This window comes from Arachis hypogaea, chromosome 11, assembly GCF_003086295.3.
Source record: "Arachis hypogaea cultivar Tifrunner chromosome 11, arahy.Tifrunner.gnm2.J5K5, whole genome shotgun sequence".
Lineage (NCBI taxonomy): Eukaryota > Viridiplantae > Streptophyta > Magnoliopsida > Fabales > Fabaceae > Arachis > Arachis hypogaea.
The window spans coordinates 42,886,956-42,903,829 of record NC_092046.1 but is presented as its reverse complement, the minus strand read 5'-3'; the positions used below and the strand labels follow the sequence as shown (position 1 = coordinate 42,903,829).

At 32.6% G+C, this 16,874-nt stretch overlaps 1 protein-coding gene across 1 annotated transcript; it reads right to left on the bottom strand.

The window, feature by feature from the left end:
• Nucleotides 1-204: 204 nt before the first annotated feature.
• On the bottom strand, nucleotides 205-3,793 carry LOC112720764 (expansin-like B1). Its single transcript, XM_025771838.2, has 4 exons — nucleotides 3,544-3,793; nucleotides 3,097-3,203; nucleotides 843-1,157; nucleotides 205-668 (listed from the first exon to the last, which is right to left on the bottom strand). The coding sequence occupies exons 1-4, from the start codon at nucleotides 3,686-3,688 to the stop codon at nucleotides 471-473; spliced, it is 765 nt and encodes a 254-aa protein (XP_025627623.1). The 5' UTR covers nucleotides 3,689-3,793; the 3' UTR covers nucleotides 205-470.
• Nucleotides 3,794-16,874: the final 13,081 nt, after the last annotated feature.

Below are 16,874 nucleotides of genomic sequence, written 5' to 3'. Positions count from 1 at the left end.
TTACAACAATTTAAAACCGGTTCACCAAGATAAAATAAAAAGTATAGTTTGGTTTGGTTTTCTGAATTTTAAAACTGATTTAGTACAATTTAATTTAATTTCATTGTGGTTTTTATCCAATAAACCATGAACTCTCATTATTATTATTATTATTATTATTATTATTATTATTATTATTATTATTATTAGCCAAACAAAACGAAATAATGGAGAAATGACACTATTTATTGTTGACAATTTATTTTACATACAGGTACATGATGAATATGTATTATTGTGGTCTCCGAGAAGACTAAGTCACTAAGCAATGCACACATTAAGATTCACAGAATATAATACAACAATCAGATCAGACTTTCAATGGAATAAGAGTACCTAGTTGTTTTTTTTGGTATTGATAAGGGTACCTATTTATTTATTTATGATAGACTATATGATTTCGGGTCCAAAGTGATGTTTTTTGTATTAGCTTATTTAAGCTGAAGTCCAGTGTCATAGGTCATTTTGGGCTTCCAATCAGCAGGGATAGGTTTCTTTGGTATTTGCCAATAAGTTCCGTAACAACCAATCACTTGGAACCTCAAGAAGAGTTGACCCTTTGGTGGGTTAGCATAGTCAAACACTGCCCCATAAACCCTACGCAATGGACTCCATTGTTTGCGTGAATCCTGCAAAATTAGAGAGGTAACATATAAATCTATAACTATATTGATGTTATAGCTCCAAAATTGAAAATAACTTACTAGTTAATAATAATCAAGTTATATAAAAACTAGCTAGCCAATAATATACATGAAAAAAGTTATTAGAATCTTATTATTAACTATATGTTTAATTTGTACCTCCCACAATTCAACATTAGTGACATCGTATGATCCACCAAGGTTTTGAAGAACCACAGCAAAGTATCCAGGGTTGCTGCTACTTTCTTGAACCTTAACAACAATGTTGCGGCCAGGGTATGTGCAAGGGACTCTTTTGTATGCAATATCAAGAGTACCGTATTTTTTTAGCTCTTTAGATGCATCAGGGTTCACACCCAAACTATTAAAGGCTCGTGGGCTCAATATGAAGTCTGTTCTGTCTCCCTGACCATAATCTGTTGCCACCACTGTTACCCCGTTGACATTGCACAATTTTGGTACTTTACATTTAACCTGAATCATCACTATTTGTTATATGTATTGATAATAAATAAAGAAGTATAATTGATAAAGAATAAACACTCAATTTGATTCTTAAAAAATTTTAGATTGGACATTTTAGTCTTCAATAAAATTTTATTCTCTCAGAATCTTTAAGAATTATTCTCTTTGAACAAATTCGTCCTTGAATCATTTTTAATCAATTTTTTATGTGTATTGGACAAATAAAATAAGAATCAATCTGTTAAAAGTAATTCTTGAAGACTTATATAGAACAAAATTTTGTTAGAGATCAAAGCGTCTAATTTAAATTTTTTTAAGAATCAAGTTGGGTATTTATTCATTGAGAAATTAAATTTACTTTGCAATATACTTTGTTTTCTTGCTTTCTTTTATTTTTTTTATTCTGTTTGGTTGAGTAATAAAAGTGAGAGTGGACTTTACCGTAAACCAAACGTATCTTAAGAGTGTGTCTTGCAAATTTTGGGTAAAGGAGATTGAATCATTTGAAAGGAGAGAAAGGAAAAGAAAAGTGAAGGAATAATGGATAAAGATGTTTAAACTTATTTCTTATGTAAGAGTTTAAAATAAATAATGAATCGGAATAGCAATAGAAAACTTATTATGCATTCTTACAATTTTATTATTTACAAACAATAATATATCTATACACACACAAATTGGATTACAATAATTTATTAAATATAAAAAAGTAAATTAAATCAAAATTTAATAAAATTCTCCAATTTAAAATCTAAAATTTAAAATAAATAAAATAAATTTTTAAAAATTAACTGATATTAATGTAAAAAAAGTTGGCTTTTTAACATTACTCTCTTAAAAAATCAGTCTAAACTTGTCAAAAACTTTAAATTAAGGTGATTTCTTTGATACCCAATTAATTTGAGGGTATTATATACCCTTTTTACATGTTCCAATTAATTAGTGCTAAGTGTATTCATTAATTTCAATCAGCAAATAAATTTTTAATTTTTAAAAATAAAAAATAATGAATTTAATACATGTATTAAAGACTTTATATATACATATCTTAATACATTGTACATACATTTAACTCTGATTAAATTAAACCATCATATGTGGTAAACTTTAAATAAATTATTTAAAAGAAAAAAAAGAAAAGAAAATTAGAATTGAGCTGTTGTATATGCTGATAGAGAAAGAGGTAAGAACATAGAATGCTAATCCTTTTCATCTAATTTCGTCTTCTTTTCTTTTCTATGTTCACAAAAAAATTCGTTTTCGTCTTCTTCCCTCTCCTTCACTCTCAGGATATACCTTCTTTTTCCTCCTTCTAATCTTCGAAAGTCATTGATCTTGTTGCTGTAATTCAGAACAATCCATCATTCTTGGGTTAAATCCTCCCAAATGATTATAAAATTGTGACGGCATGGGGTGAAAGAACGATAGATTGTTCTGAATTACAGCAACAAGATCGACGACTTTCGAAGATTAGAAGGAGGAAAAAGAAGGTATATCCTAAGAGCGAAGGAGAGGAAAGAAGACGAAAACGAATTTTTTCTGTGAATATAAAAAAGAGAAGACGAAATTAGATGAAAAGGATTAGGGTTCTATGTTCTTCTCTCTTTCTCCAACAGCATATACAACAGCTCAATTCTAATTTTTTTTCTTTTTTTTTTCTTTTAAATAATTTATTTAAAGTTTACCACATAAAATACCAAAAAAAAGTTTATCACATATGGTGGTTTGATTTAATCAAAGGTAAATGTATGTACAATATATTAAGATATGTATATATAAAGTATTTTATACATGTATTAAATTCATTATTTTTTATTTTTAAAAATTAAAAATTCATTTGCTGATTGGAATTAATGAATACACTTGGCACCAATTAATTAGAACATGTAAAAAGGGTATATAATACCCTCAAATTAGTTGGGTATGGAAGAAATCACCTTAAATTAACCTGATAGCATGCACCGCAGCCACGTCCATCATTCCATAGCCCAGATACAGCTGCAACCATGCCATCATTCACCGTCCTTCCGTATTCGCCAAATCCACATGCTCCCCCTAATATATTGAGAGAGACAGTGCATGACAAAAAAAAAAGTTCATAAAAGAGATATATATATATATTCTTAGAGAAATGGAAATAGACACCATATATTAGTTATAATTACCATGGTACAAGTGAAACTAAACATGTAAAATGTGCAAAAGGAAAATATACATTATTGGTATAAATAATAACAAAATTACTTTTATAAAAATAGATGTTAATCAGTATTTTCCTTTGTATAATTTAATTTGTCTTGTTATTTTAGTCAATATTAATCAATTTTTTTTCTAAAAATAATGTTAGATAATGATGACGTACAAAATAATTAAAGGAGGGTAATAATTAACATACTTGGAGTGCCATAACCATCACGGGTACCATAATAGGTTGCTCTAGAGTTCTTATAAGGAGGGCAGTAGTCTTTATTAGTGGCACTGCTTAGTGCTGGTAAAAGCAGTATAACGCAAAGAAGACCAAGTTGGTGCTTAAGCTCCATATCTAAAGAGGTAAGAAATGTAGCAAGTAAATGTAGTAAACCAAAGTGTATGAAAGAATATAATTAACTAATAATATATATTATGGAAAGAAGGTTTTGTGAGATTACAAGCATAGATATGGAGTCATATTTATAGTGATGCCATATGTATAGATACCAGTGGTGTGAGCCCAATTGGGACCATAGGAATAATATGATTTAGGATTGGATTGATGATGTGGACCACCAGTACACATTGACCCTACCTAACCCAGAGAATAAGATAGTCTACACACAATATCAGTACAGAAATACAAGAAAAAACTATTTAGTATTTAATGTCAAAAGTTTGTTTGTTTCGGATTAAAACTCATTCAACAATAGAAACCAGAGGGTGGAGTTCAAACATACCATGCATGCACAAAGGAAATAAAGTAGCGGTCAAACTTATTACAAACCTTGGCATGCATAGAAGGGAATTTTGATTTAATAATTTGGGAGTCCTCCAAAGAAGGTTGCCACGGAAATGTTGAAGTAGATATGGCAGCAGTGACAACTTCTCCTCATGGGTGGTAATGAAAGAGATTAGGGTGATGTGAGTTTTTTGTTTTTCTTTTTTTTTTTTATGGGCTTATCCCCTCTTTTCTGACCAAAAATAAAATTTATCTTAATTATATACTTTGGATTGCTAGCTAGTATGCAAGACTTTGGTCTAGTAGTCATTATCGATACCTAGGTGCATTTAAGTTTAAAACTTGACCCAGACCAAATAATATAGATAAAACTCTTAAGTATTATATATATGTATGAGTATAGTATGAGTGAATTTATAACACTTAAAATTAGTTGTTGTCTAATTTATATGACTAAAAAAGAAAATACTTAGAGTTTGCATAATAGTAAAACTACAATGTTGTAGAAAAAAATTGTATTCGGAAGACTCTAACTCCAAATTTTATTTACAAAGAAAATATTAGCTAAAAAAATAAATTTGACTATATTTAAAAAGAAAATTAACTTTTATATCCTCTTATAATATATAGGAGAAAAATATATTTGAGAAGTGAAAAAGCATTCAATTCTTATGCTATATATTATTTTAACTACCTACAGTAGTACAACTATCTACAATATAATTCTGTTGAAGATTGTACATCCAATTAAAATAGAGTAAAGGACATTTTCGTTTTTGGCCTTTTTTTTTGCGGACATTTTCGTCCTCAAGGAATGGAAAATACATTCAAGCTCCTGACCCTTGAAAAACGTGGACATTTATGTCCTTCCGTTGAATTCAGCCATTTGCACTGGACGGAAAAGGATGAGTTGACTGAGGTGGTGCTGAGGTGGCCGTAACGGAGGCCAGGTGGCATGGAGCATTTCGTAACAGGACATATAAATTCCTGGAGACAAAAACGACGCCGTTTTTGTAACCTCCCCCAATCTTTCAAATTTCTCTGCCTTTTTCTTCTTCCTTCGTCCTTTTTCCCTTCCATTCTTCTTCCTCGGCCCCTGCCTCCATCTCCGCCGCACAGCCGCGCCTCCGTCAGCCACCATCAACGCCGGCGACCTCCTTCTTCCTCTCTTTTGAGCGATCCTCAATCTCATACCCATTAATGGATGCTTCCTAATCAAGACAACCTTTCGAATAATGGATCTTCGATGCTACAAACATCAAAATAATCATGGTAATCGGCCAAAAGAGTCTTCACATAATCATGAGGAAGACCTAGATCCCATTTTAGCTTCTCAATTACATAAAGTGGCAATTTTTCCATACCAGCAAGCATCAGAAGCCTTGCAATCCTATGAACAATGTCTACACGGTTAATGAGACATTTGTGGATATCCATTTCTTCTTTGTGTAGGCATAAAGCATGAGGTGTGAGCTTAACATGTGGAGGGAAGCTACGATCTAGTTGGAATTGCATGAAAATACAATGATACTTGTCTATAAATTTAGTGGTTGTCATGGAAAGATTGAGGGGTTCTTTCAACAGATAAGCATTGTATAAGGAGAGGGATTTGGAAGTAGATAAAACTATTTCATTCTTGAAGGAAAGGGCCTGTTTAAAATCTTTCTCTTTAAGGATTGCATTCAACTATGTTGACCAAAGGACAAAATGTCCAGCACAAACTTTTATGCCATTCAACTATGTTCTATTTTAATAGAATGCTATAGCATTGCCTAATCCACTGGAATAAGGCCTAATTGTTTTTGTCTAACTGTGTTCAATTAAACCCTAATCTACTCAAATTGTTTAAACATAACCTACAGAAGAATTCTCAAATTATAGGAAAATTGCAACAGGTGAAGGGAGTGGACCAAGTCAAGCTGTAAGGGTTGTATGTGTAGTTGAAATATTTAGTATGACATTTAGCAACATCACAACATCCCCTTCCCAATGCAGCAAATAAAACTTTTCTGAAATTCGGTAGCATCTTAGTAGTATATAGTACATTTTTCAAAGTCAAACAAACAATGAATTCAACAGTCAATTATAGGTAGAGAGTGTAGATCAAATAATCAAGTCTCACTGAATCAAAATTAAAGTTCAAATGCATTAAGAACTCAGCATCACTAAACAAGAACAAAAACAAGTAACATGAACCATAATCAAGCATAGTGAAAACCAAGTAACACAATCAACATAAGTACAGCACAATGGCTTGAAATACAGCACAGAGAACAAAAGCACCAAATTCAAGCAGCAATTCTCATCGAGTTCAACAATTATATCAAATGTAAGCTACATGAAACCTAACAAAAGTGCATCATTGAATCAAAGGAATTAGCTCATTTTAAAACAGAGATGTGGCATCAGACAGCAAAATGAGCACATAAGAGTTCATTGTTAACCAAAACAGGCAATGAAAATTTACACAGCAGCAGTGTAAAATATCAGTCTCAGCAATTTCCATTAACCAACCCTAATCCTAACAACTCAAGAACAATTGAACAAACTAAATATAATGAACTACAAATAGTGATTGCACAAACAGCAGCATTAAGCAAGCAAGACCTAATCCACTATCCACGCCAGATTCTCTAACAACCTAATGTAACTAACTAATCTAACCAAATTGAAATTAGCTAAACAAAACTAACTAAACAATATTAATTAACTAATTGCAATAACAGAGTGAATTAAACAGAGAGAAAGAAGATCTGGGAAGCACAAGGGTGGTAATGAGAGAGAGAGGAAATGATGGTTGGGCCCTAGTAGCGACGGTGGTGCGCCGGTAGAGAGGCGGCGGCGCAGCGGCAATGGGTCGCCGAGAAGGTTGTCGCGGACGAACGGTGGGTGGAAGGAGGGTGAGAAGAGAGAGAGACTAATGGGAGTAAAGGAGTGAGAAAGGGAAGAAGACGCAAAAAGAAAGGAAGGAGGAGGTCGCCGCCGTTGATGGTGGCTGATGGAGGCGCCGCTATGCGGCGGTAATGAAGGCAGGGGCCAAGGAAGAAGAATGGAAGGGAAAAAGGACGAAGGAAGAAGAAAAGGCAGAGAAATTCGAAACAGGATTGGGGGAGGTTACAAAAACGGCGTCGTTTTTGTCTCCAGGGACTTATATGTCCTGTTACGAAATAATCAATGCCACATGGCCTCCGTTACGGCCACCTCAGCACCACCTCTGCTAGCTCATCTTTTTCCGTTCAGTGCAAACGGCTGAATTCAACGAAAGGACATAAATGTCTACGATTTTCAGGGGTCAGGGACTTGAATGTATTTTCCATTCGTTGAGGACAAAAATATCTACGAAAAAAAGGTCAAAGACAAAAATGTCCTTTACTCATTAAAATACTATGGTAAAAACCAAAATATTGATTGTACATCCACATATCATTATTATTATTAGTTAGTACATTATGACCTCAAAATTTAGATTGATGAATTAAATGCGGCCCGATCATCAGGTCATATAGATGAAACATCTTAGATTTTATATATTTAATAGTGTTAGGCGTAAGCATAATTTATGATTTATAGCTATCAATTAGTTATTATTAATATTTTAATAATATAAAATTATATCTAAAAATATAAAATTACATATTTTTTTATAATAAAATATTAGCTAAATTTTAATGACCGTGCTGATTCTTAAAACTTTTTCTTATAAAAAGCGTTGTATAAGAAAAGCATTATTAATAATAATAATAATAATAATAATAATAATAATAATAATAATAATAATAATAATAATAATGCGTGCTAAGATTATTATGACTTTATGAGGTTCCTTCCTTCAAACTTCATCTCAAGTTATTATTTATTAGCTAGGATTCCTTGTTTCTCGAAGTAGATCAGACTTGTGATCACTATTTTTTATGTAAGTTTCGTTAGATTAATTGTCAAAGGTTTGATTAATTATTAGTTGGTCAAAACGAACAAACAACTAGTATTAAGCTGTTGCTGCTGATTGAATTTTGTAATGAAGCTCCCACGGATTGAGAATTTTCATGACATCAAAAAAATTCTATTCAATTGCATATATGGCTCGGTCAGGTAATTAAAGAAAGATAATAGTACAATAATGAATCGGACAGCCAACGTTTTTCAACAGTATTTCTCTCGACTGCTAACTCTTATTTATAATTGTGTTTAATGGAAGTGTCTTTATAGATGTATCTAATAAAAATATCTTTTTTATAGCTGTATTTAATAAAAGTGTCTTTATAGATATATTTTCTGGATGTGTCTCTTTATATATGTGTTTAAAATATAATAATTAATTATTGTTAGTAATAAGTTGACAGATAATATGTTAGTATCCTATATTTTTCTTTTTTGTAATTAGATAGATTCTGCATGTCTAGTTTTCTTTGTACAAACCAACTCGGTAATAATTAAGAGAAATGTTATATAACTTGTCAACATTTTTTTAATATTTACCTTATATTTGAATTAATATTAACTAATTTTTATCTTTTTCTATTATAATTTTTTAATAGTTCATGAAGAGGTAGAAAGTAGTGATGAATAAAATAGAACAAACTTACACATTATTTTCTAATAGTATAATGTACATGGACTTTTTAAATCTAGTGTTAGTTCCTCATCTCTTTAGAAGAAAAAATGTGCAAGTGTCTTTTTCGAAATTTTTTAGAATAAAATAAAGGATAAAGATTGGATTTTCTTAGTATTCGGTATAATTTTTCTCTCTCTTCAAAATCCTAATATCTTAAAGTTCTCTCTATCCCTCCTAAACGCAGAGTAGCGGAGTAAACAGAGAAAGAGGGCGATGAACACTCAAAGAGGTGAGATGGACTATAATAAGGCGGAGGATGGCTTGATGGGATGTGACTTCTTTCTCTGAAGTGGTGACTCTCCCTCCCAAATGCAGCAGCAGCGGAATGAGCAGAGGAAGAGGGCAGTGAGCACTACAAGAAAAATGTTGAGAACCCTTGGATTTAGTGTCAGACATTAACATCGAGTTTTTCGTGGGATTTATCATCGGATTTGACAATAAATTCATTACCCTAAAATATTACCGTCGGAGTTGATGTTCCGACTGTAGCGTCAATGGTAAAAATTGGAGGGAAAAAAATAAATTTTGCCGCGCTAGCTACCGTCAGATTTACCGGCGAGTAAATCCGATGCTGAACCTTGTTTAATGAAACGTTTCGTTTCGGTTACACGCACCACGTTACCGTTGGATTAATCTGCAGGTAAATTCGACGGTAATCACGTCCTAAATTCGAACCGCGAACTCTCTTCCCTTCTCTAATCTCTCACCTCCCCCCTTCTCTCTCTCTCTCTCTCTCTCTCTCCCCCCCCCCTCTCTCTAGCCCCTGCGCCGCTGCAAAGGTCGTCACCGCTGCTCCAATCGCTGCTAATGCTCTGCCCTGCCGCCGCTAGAAAGACCACCGCCACCGCTGCATGAAACGCTCCCATCTCTATTTTCTATTCCCGCCGCTGTTGCCCTGCCGCCACTGGAAAGGCAGCGACCACTGCTACTCGAATCGCCCATTTCTGTCTTCTCTCTTCTAATTGCTTTGCATTCTAGGTTTTCATTGTATCTATTTTTCACTCTGTTTAATTTCTACTTAGTTAATCTTAATTTTATTTAGTTAGTTGATTTTTAGTAATTAGTTTAGTTAGATTAATTTCTGTTTTAGTTGATTTTAGGTGGTTAGGGGGTTTTTAATGAATCTATTTTTCACGCTGTTTAATTTTTGCTTAGTTAATCTTAATTTCATTTAGTTAGTTGAATTTTAGTAATTAGTTTAGTAGATTAATTTCTGTTGTAAATTGATTTTAGGTGGTTAGGTTAGGATAATTTAGTTAGATTGATAGTTTCTGATCTCTGCTTAATATATTTAGAATTATTATCTGAGATTGCAGATTCTTGTTGCTTGAATTATTTGAATTGGTCTGAATCATTAATTCTGTGTTTTTCTATTAATTTGGATGAAGAATTGTTGGTGAATTTATTTGAGTAATGCTTAACTGTTTTGATGATTCGCTGGTTGTTGTTGCTTTCTTAGGAAATTACTATTTTAATGCTTATTTTGCTTATTCATATTGCTGCTAGAACTGCTGGTTTATGCTAATTAATTACAATGTTTTTTCCTATGCATTTCTAGCGATGTTTCATTATGTTATTTTGTGCTTTCTTAAGTTTGGATTTCAAATTTTTTGGATTGTTAGAATACTTTCAGAATATTTTGAAAAATTGTTAACAAAATTAGAATGCTTTGAGGGTTAGAATGCTTTGTTAGAATGTTATGAAAGTTAGAATAGTGTGAAAAGAAAATAAGGTAGAAAATAAGATAGAATAAAGTTAGAATGTTTTGAAAGTATAATTTAATTATTTTAAAATTAAAACACTATGTAATTTCTTTTTTTTTTTACTAAACTAAACCACTTTTTGAATTATTTGTTATTTCTTGAGTTTTTTCTTATATTATTATTTGTTGGTGTTTGTTATGTTATTATTATGTTATTAATATATTTGCTGTATAGACATGACAACAAGCAGCAAAGATAGGTCGAGTGGGACACGTGGTCATGATAGAGGGCGGGCTTCCATCGAATTTTCCAGGGATGCCCAGTCATCGCCCTCTATCCTGACTACCTCGTCGATCCCTGTGACATCACAGGTAGATCCATCGGACCAGCAATTTATCATGGTCCCAAACCTGAACAGGGTGTCTCCTTCTGCTACGCTCCCTGTGTAATAACCCAAGTTTTCGAAATTAAATGTGGAGTTATTTATGATTTATTATGATTATTGAGAATTTAACTTTTTTAAAAAATATTATTTTACTAAAAGTAATTAAATTGATTAGGAGATTAGTTGATTTTAAATCAATTAAGATCATTATGTAATTTTATTATAATTGAATATTTTGTATAATTTCAGCAATTGAAAAATAAGAACGAATTGTACTGTTCAATTTAATTAATTTTTATTATGAATGAATTATATTCTACTTTATTAATTTGAACTCTTAGAGATTAATTTATTAGAAATGATTATATTGATTTTTATAAATACTTTAAGTTTAAGTCATTTAATATGTACAATTTTTATTATAATTAGTTATTTTATATAAATTGAAATTAAAGTTCTGGTGATGGAAACCGAATGCCATCGAGTTTCCTGCAGCCACCATGGGAGTTTGCCATCGTCATCGAGCAAGACGGAGATGAGGGAGAAGTAGTTATGTTCCACGCCGCCGTCACCACTGATCCACGACCACCACTGTGAGGGTTCCATCACCGATGAGCAGCCTCCACGCCAGTTGCCGACGTTGCTGTCGCCATGGGTGGAGCCCGCCGTTTGAGCTATCGAAGGAAGCTGCCGCTGTCATGACCACCATTGAGCTCCACATTGTCGTTGGAACTGCTGATGAGGTTGCCACTGCGGGAGTCATTGTCGGAGGGGAGTAGCTGGTGTGACCACCATTCTGCCATAACTATCACTGCCGTCATCGCCGGATTGGTTCACTGGGGCTGCCCAGAACCATTGTTGTCACTGTTGCGAGAATTGGTGCTGCTGTCGCTGTCCCAGTTGTGTTGTCGTTGCTACATCAAGGAAGGGTATTTTATTTCGAAATTAATTGATTTAATTTATAAATGCCATTGAAGTTTAGTAAGTAATTGTAAATAATTTATAAATATTTTGTGTGATTAATTGGTAGAAATAAGCTTGATTTGAGGTTGTAAAATTTGGATTAGTTTGGTATTGAGATGATGTTCTAGTGTTTCAATTAGTTTTATTGAATTTAGATTATGGCTATGAATGTGACAGGTTTTGTTTTTATGAGTGATTAATTAACAAGATTAATTTTGGTTTGAGGCTGTGACTGATATTAGTTTTCTGATTTTGATGGAATTGTTGAAAATTTTGATTTTATTTGAGTATGTTGAATTGGTTGAGTTGTGGCTATATTCTGATTATTAAGAATAAGTGCTTGTTATTGATTTTAGTTATCTGATATATCGGAACGGTCGTGATAATTGAAGAATTAGAACTTAAAAGATCAAACTGTTCTTGATAACCTGATTTTCTGAAATAATATAGTAATTTTAAGAGTATATAAACAATTCTATAATGATTGGAATTGTGTGTGGCTAAATTCTAAATTTAGTTGTTTATGCCAAATCGGTTGTTATTGAATTGTTTGCTTGAAGGTGGTTATTAATGTTGATTCATGATTAATTAGAATTAAGTTTGAGAACTATTAAAAGATTGAAGTTTGATTATCAAATGAATTTTTGATGAAATCTGAATTTTAAGATAAAACAGTAACTTTAAAAAGTATAAGGATAATTTGTAACAATTAGAAACTATGTGGAGCTGAGTTTTTGGGTGAACATAATAGCTGGTTTTAGGAGAATTGGGATTTTGTGAATAATACATACTTTGTGTGTTTTGGTATCAATGTTGCCAAAATTTTAGTTAAGTTGGATGATAATGTATTTGGATATTTGGAAAGTGAAAAACTGTTAATCCTTTGGTTGAAATAATTTATGAATTGATCAAATTGAAGTTGGATTAATGGATTATGTGAATTATGATTGAATTGTTAATTATTGCGAATTGTGAATTTTTTATTTTGATTAGGAATCTTCTATTTGATGAGTTGTTGAGAAAGAAAAAACACGTAAGGCTGGCTAAGTCCTATTTTTAGGGAGATTATGTCCAATTTTTTATAAAATTTAAGGGTTTAATTAAATTGAATGTTATGAAAAGTGCTTTGAATGCACAATTGATTAATTTGATGTTCGATAATCGAAAATAAATATTCAAGAGCTTTTCTATGATTGTTAACGACTGATTATAAGATTGAAATTGGATATTCTTTGAAAGTGTTTGATTAAACCCAAGGTACCTGAAAGTGGCTTGAAAGAATGGTCGAGAAAAAGTTAATAAAAGAGAATCGAAAGCCAATTGATTGATATGAATATAGTCTCATGAGGATGGCGATGCATAGCCCTCGCCTGAGACATTGAGTACAGTCTAGTAAGGACGGCAAAACGTAGCTCTTACTTAAGACCAGATGTTTGGTTTCCCATGAGGACAGTGAATACGACACGCTCAAGGAGGGAAAGATTTGGTTTCCCTATGAGGATGGTGAATTCTGAACGCTCTTAGAGGAAATGATTTCCAAACGTAGGGACAACGTAGCGCCTATTTCGGAGATGTGATCAGGTTGCGAGTATCCAAACCGATATGTGACCTCATGACCTGCATAGGATTAGACATATATTATATTGTTTGCGCATTTGCATTTGAATGTGTTTGCTTATTTTATTTTCTTGTGATTATGTTGTTTGTCTTATTGCGACTTGTTTGTGTGTCGAATTGGGTTTCTTGTGCTATTAGTTTGTGTATTGAGGTGACTAGGAACTAATGTTGTGGGTGAGATTTGTTTTAAGTTCAGGAATTTAGAAAAAACTAATTAATTATCTAAAATAAAATTAAAAAGTATTTTCAAAGGTTTGATAAAATAGTTTTATTGATTAAAGTTAATTATTTGCATTTTAATAATTACTATTACGACATTTCCATTCCCTACTGAGAACGTATGGTTTGTTCTCACCCCAAAATTGTCCATCCTTTAAGTGCCACAGGTTTGAAGATTTAGTATGAAACTGCGAACAATTAGTAGATGTCATTTATGATTCCTGTTGCTTTTATAATGTTCCCCCGCCTTTGTTGCTTAATATTTCATTTTATACAGAGGGATAGGTGTTGTATGTAACACCTTACTACACAGAGTCTTACGCTTAAGTCATAAAGCAGAGGTGGTAAGGTTTTACGACCTCTAAAAGAAAAGACTTATATAAATATAGTCGAAAGAATTTATAATTAGGAGCCTTGAAGAAAAAGCAAAGCAAGAGCGAAAATAGAAAATCGTGTCACACTCGCAAGGTTGATTGTAAAACAGATAGGTAAGATCAAAAGAAGGCTAAAAACATATTAGATAGATCAGAGTTCCAAAAATACAGATATCAAGCTTCAGACTCGACCTGTGAAGCTAAGGCCGGCCAGAGTATGTAATTATATATATTTATACAACCCAAAATATAACTCAAACTATAGAATAAACACTTGTTTCTCCAAGTTAATATCTAGGAGAGACAAACATAAAATATATACAGAGGAAAATCTATTTACATATATACATAACAATATTTCTTATATTTCCCCTTTGTTGAAGTTACTTTGTAAGTACTTCTTTAATTTTCTCTTTAATTATACTACTATTGCTACATTTCCCGTTTGTTGAAGTTACTTTGTTAATATATGCAATTTTTATTTCTTGAAGTTTTGGTTGATGAATTTAGTATTTTATGATTTCTATTTGCTTGATTGCGTGTTTATTGTTGATTTTGTGAATTGTTTGGTTTTAGTTTTCAATATCTTTTGCAATTTCCTATGTTTTGTTTTATTGCCCACCAAATGTTTGTGAAAATGCCACTTGGGAATTTTGAGTAGATTTTCACATCTTGGCTTGGGAAATGAGTTCCTAGGATACTAAAGTCATAATATTCGATATTTAGTAGTAACTCTTGGGTAGTTAGTTGACTCTTGTTTCCATTGACGCTAGCTTTTTACTAAGTAATTAGTAAGTAAACTAGGACTTATGGATTAACGTCAATTATGCTTGCTTGACTTACTCCTCGATGTTAGGGGTTGACGAAGCAAGATCGACTCATCATAGTTGCCATAGTTGTAGTTATGACGACGATAGGATTCCTTAATTCTCATTTCCAAGTCAAGGCTCTTTTATGCATTTACCGCATTTTCACTAGTTTTTATCTTGCTTTCTTTTTAATTGCATTAAATTCTTTTTTGATGATTTCTTAGTTCTTTTATTTCTTGGTTCCTTTAATTTTTGTTCCTTGATTAAAAATCCCATTTTCTTCACAACCAAAAGAGTGACACCATAATTGCATAGTCTAAGGGAGACGACCTAGGACTTCAAAACTCCCAGTTATTTTGTGTTGATTGTGACATCTTGAATTTAAACTTTGGTTGTGGGAGTTAATTTCTGGTTTGGTCTATACTCGCAAAGAAACATTTTTTTTCTATTGAGAAAATCCGAACCGGCGTAATTCTCATTCATCAATCCGCTAGTAAAGGGTTTCTGGTGCCATTTATACCGTCAACTACAAGACGAGGATAAATCCGACGGTAATCAATATTTTTCTTATAGTTGAAGAGTCAAAGAGGCGAGATGGACTATAATAGGACCGAGGAAGGCTCGACAGGAAGGTACTTCTCCCTCTAAGGCGGTGAGTGTGACTGATAGAGAGGATTTATACCGGTTTGAAATTCCACAAAATAATTCCGTTATTAGTATAGTCCAAACCAATAGTCAATCCTCAAATCAAATTAAATTTGGTTTTGTCACAAATAACAAACCCCAAATGAAAATTAACCGGAGTATTTAGACTCCAGGTCATCTCACAAGGAATTGCAATGAAGTGATCAATTATTGGCTATGAAGATCAAGGGGGTTTGATTTTTATATTTTTGCAAGAAATTAAATGACAAGAAAGTAAAGAGAGCAATTAAAGAAAGCAATTAATAAAGAGAGACATTCATGGCAAGAATTGAGATCATAGGCTTTCTATCCTAGTCATACAATGATTAATTCATCTTATTTAGTCAACTCCAACAAATGGAAGAAGGTATCATGTTATCTTCACATAGGGAGAATGTCAAACAAGACTAATCAATCATATCACAATAATAACAAGAATCTATCTCATTTCGTCATCTCCAATATTGGAAGAAGGTATCACATTATCTTCCATGAGAGAAAGTCAAACAAGACTAGTTAATCTCAAATCAAAAGTCCTAATCAACTCCCTAATTGAATTAGCAAAAGATTAGCGTCATTGAAAATGATATTAACTAACAACTCTAGATCACCAACATAAGTTGGATTTTCATGACTCAAGATTGCCTAATTACTCTTTCCAAGCCAAGAATGCTCAAAATCACTCTAAAGTCCAACTAAGCATTTTATCAAACATTTGGAAGGCATAAAAGGGAAGCATAATAAATGACAAGAAATAGTAAAATCTACCAACTATCAATTGCAAGGAAATTAAATCAACAATTCAAATCATCAATTAAAAGAACATCAACATTAAATTTCATTAAATGTAAATAAGATCCAACATGAGTATTCATAAACATAAAGAGACATAAAAGTAAAATTAACATAAAAACTAAGAAGAATAGAGTAGTAGAAACAAGAAATTGGAAAAGTAACAAGATGAAATCAAGAAATCATGTCTAGATCTAAGATGGATTAACCTAACCTAATTTTAGAGAGAAGATGGAGCTTCTCTCTCTAGAAACTAACCTACATGATGCTATACAACCAAACAATTGCTCCCCTTACTTGAACTTCAATTCTGCATGAAATAGCTTCAGAAATGAGTTGGGTTGGGCCCAAAGTGCTTTAGAAATCGCTGGGGCGATTTCACTTTAGTGGGCCACGAGCAGCATCGACGCGCACGTGTACATGGCGCGTGCGCGCCCCTAAAAGCGAAGCAACATATGGCAAATTTTATGTCATTTCGAAGCCCCAGATGTTAGCTTTCCAACACAACTGGAAACGCCTCATTTGGACCTCTGTAGCTCAAGTTATGGTCGATTGAGTGCCAGAAGGTCAGGCTTGACAACTTTACGGTTCCTTCATTTCTTCATGAGTTCTCCCACTTTGCATGCTTTTCTCCTC

Excerpts from the sequence above, each read along its gene's own strand:
- LOC112720764 (XM_025771838.2), bottom strand. The coding sequence starts at position 3,688 with ATGGAGCTTAAGCACCAACTTGGTCTTCTTTGCGTTATACTGCTTTTA. Across the intron at positions 1,158-3,096 it reads GCTGCGGTGCATGCTATCAG|GTTAAATGTAAAGTACCAAA; the intron begins GTTAATTTAAGG and ends GTGATGATTCAG. Across the intron at positions 669-842 it reads CTAATGTTGAATTGTGGGAG|GATTCACGCAAACAATGGAG; the intron begins GTACAAATTAAA and ends CTAATTTTGCAG.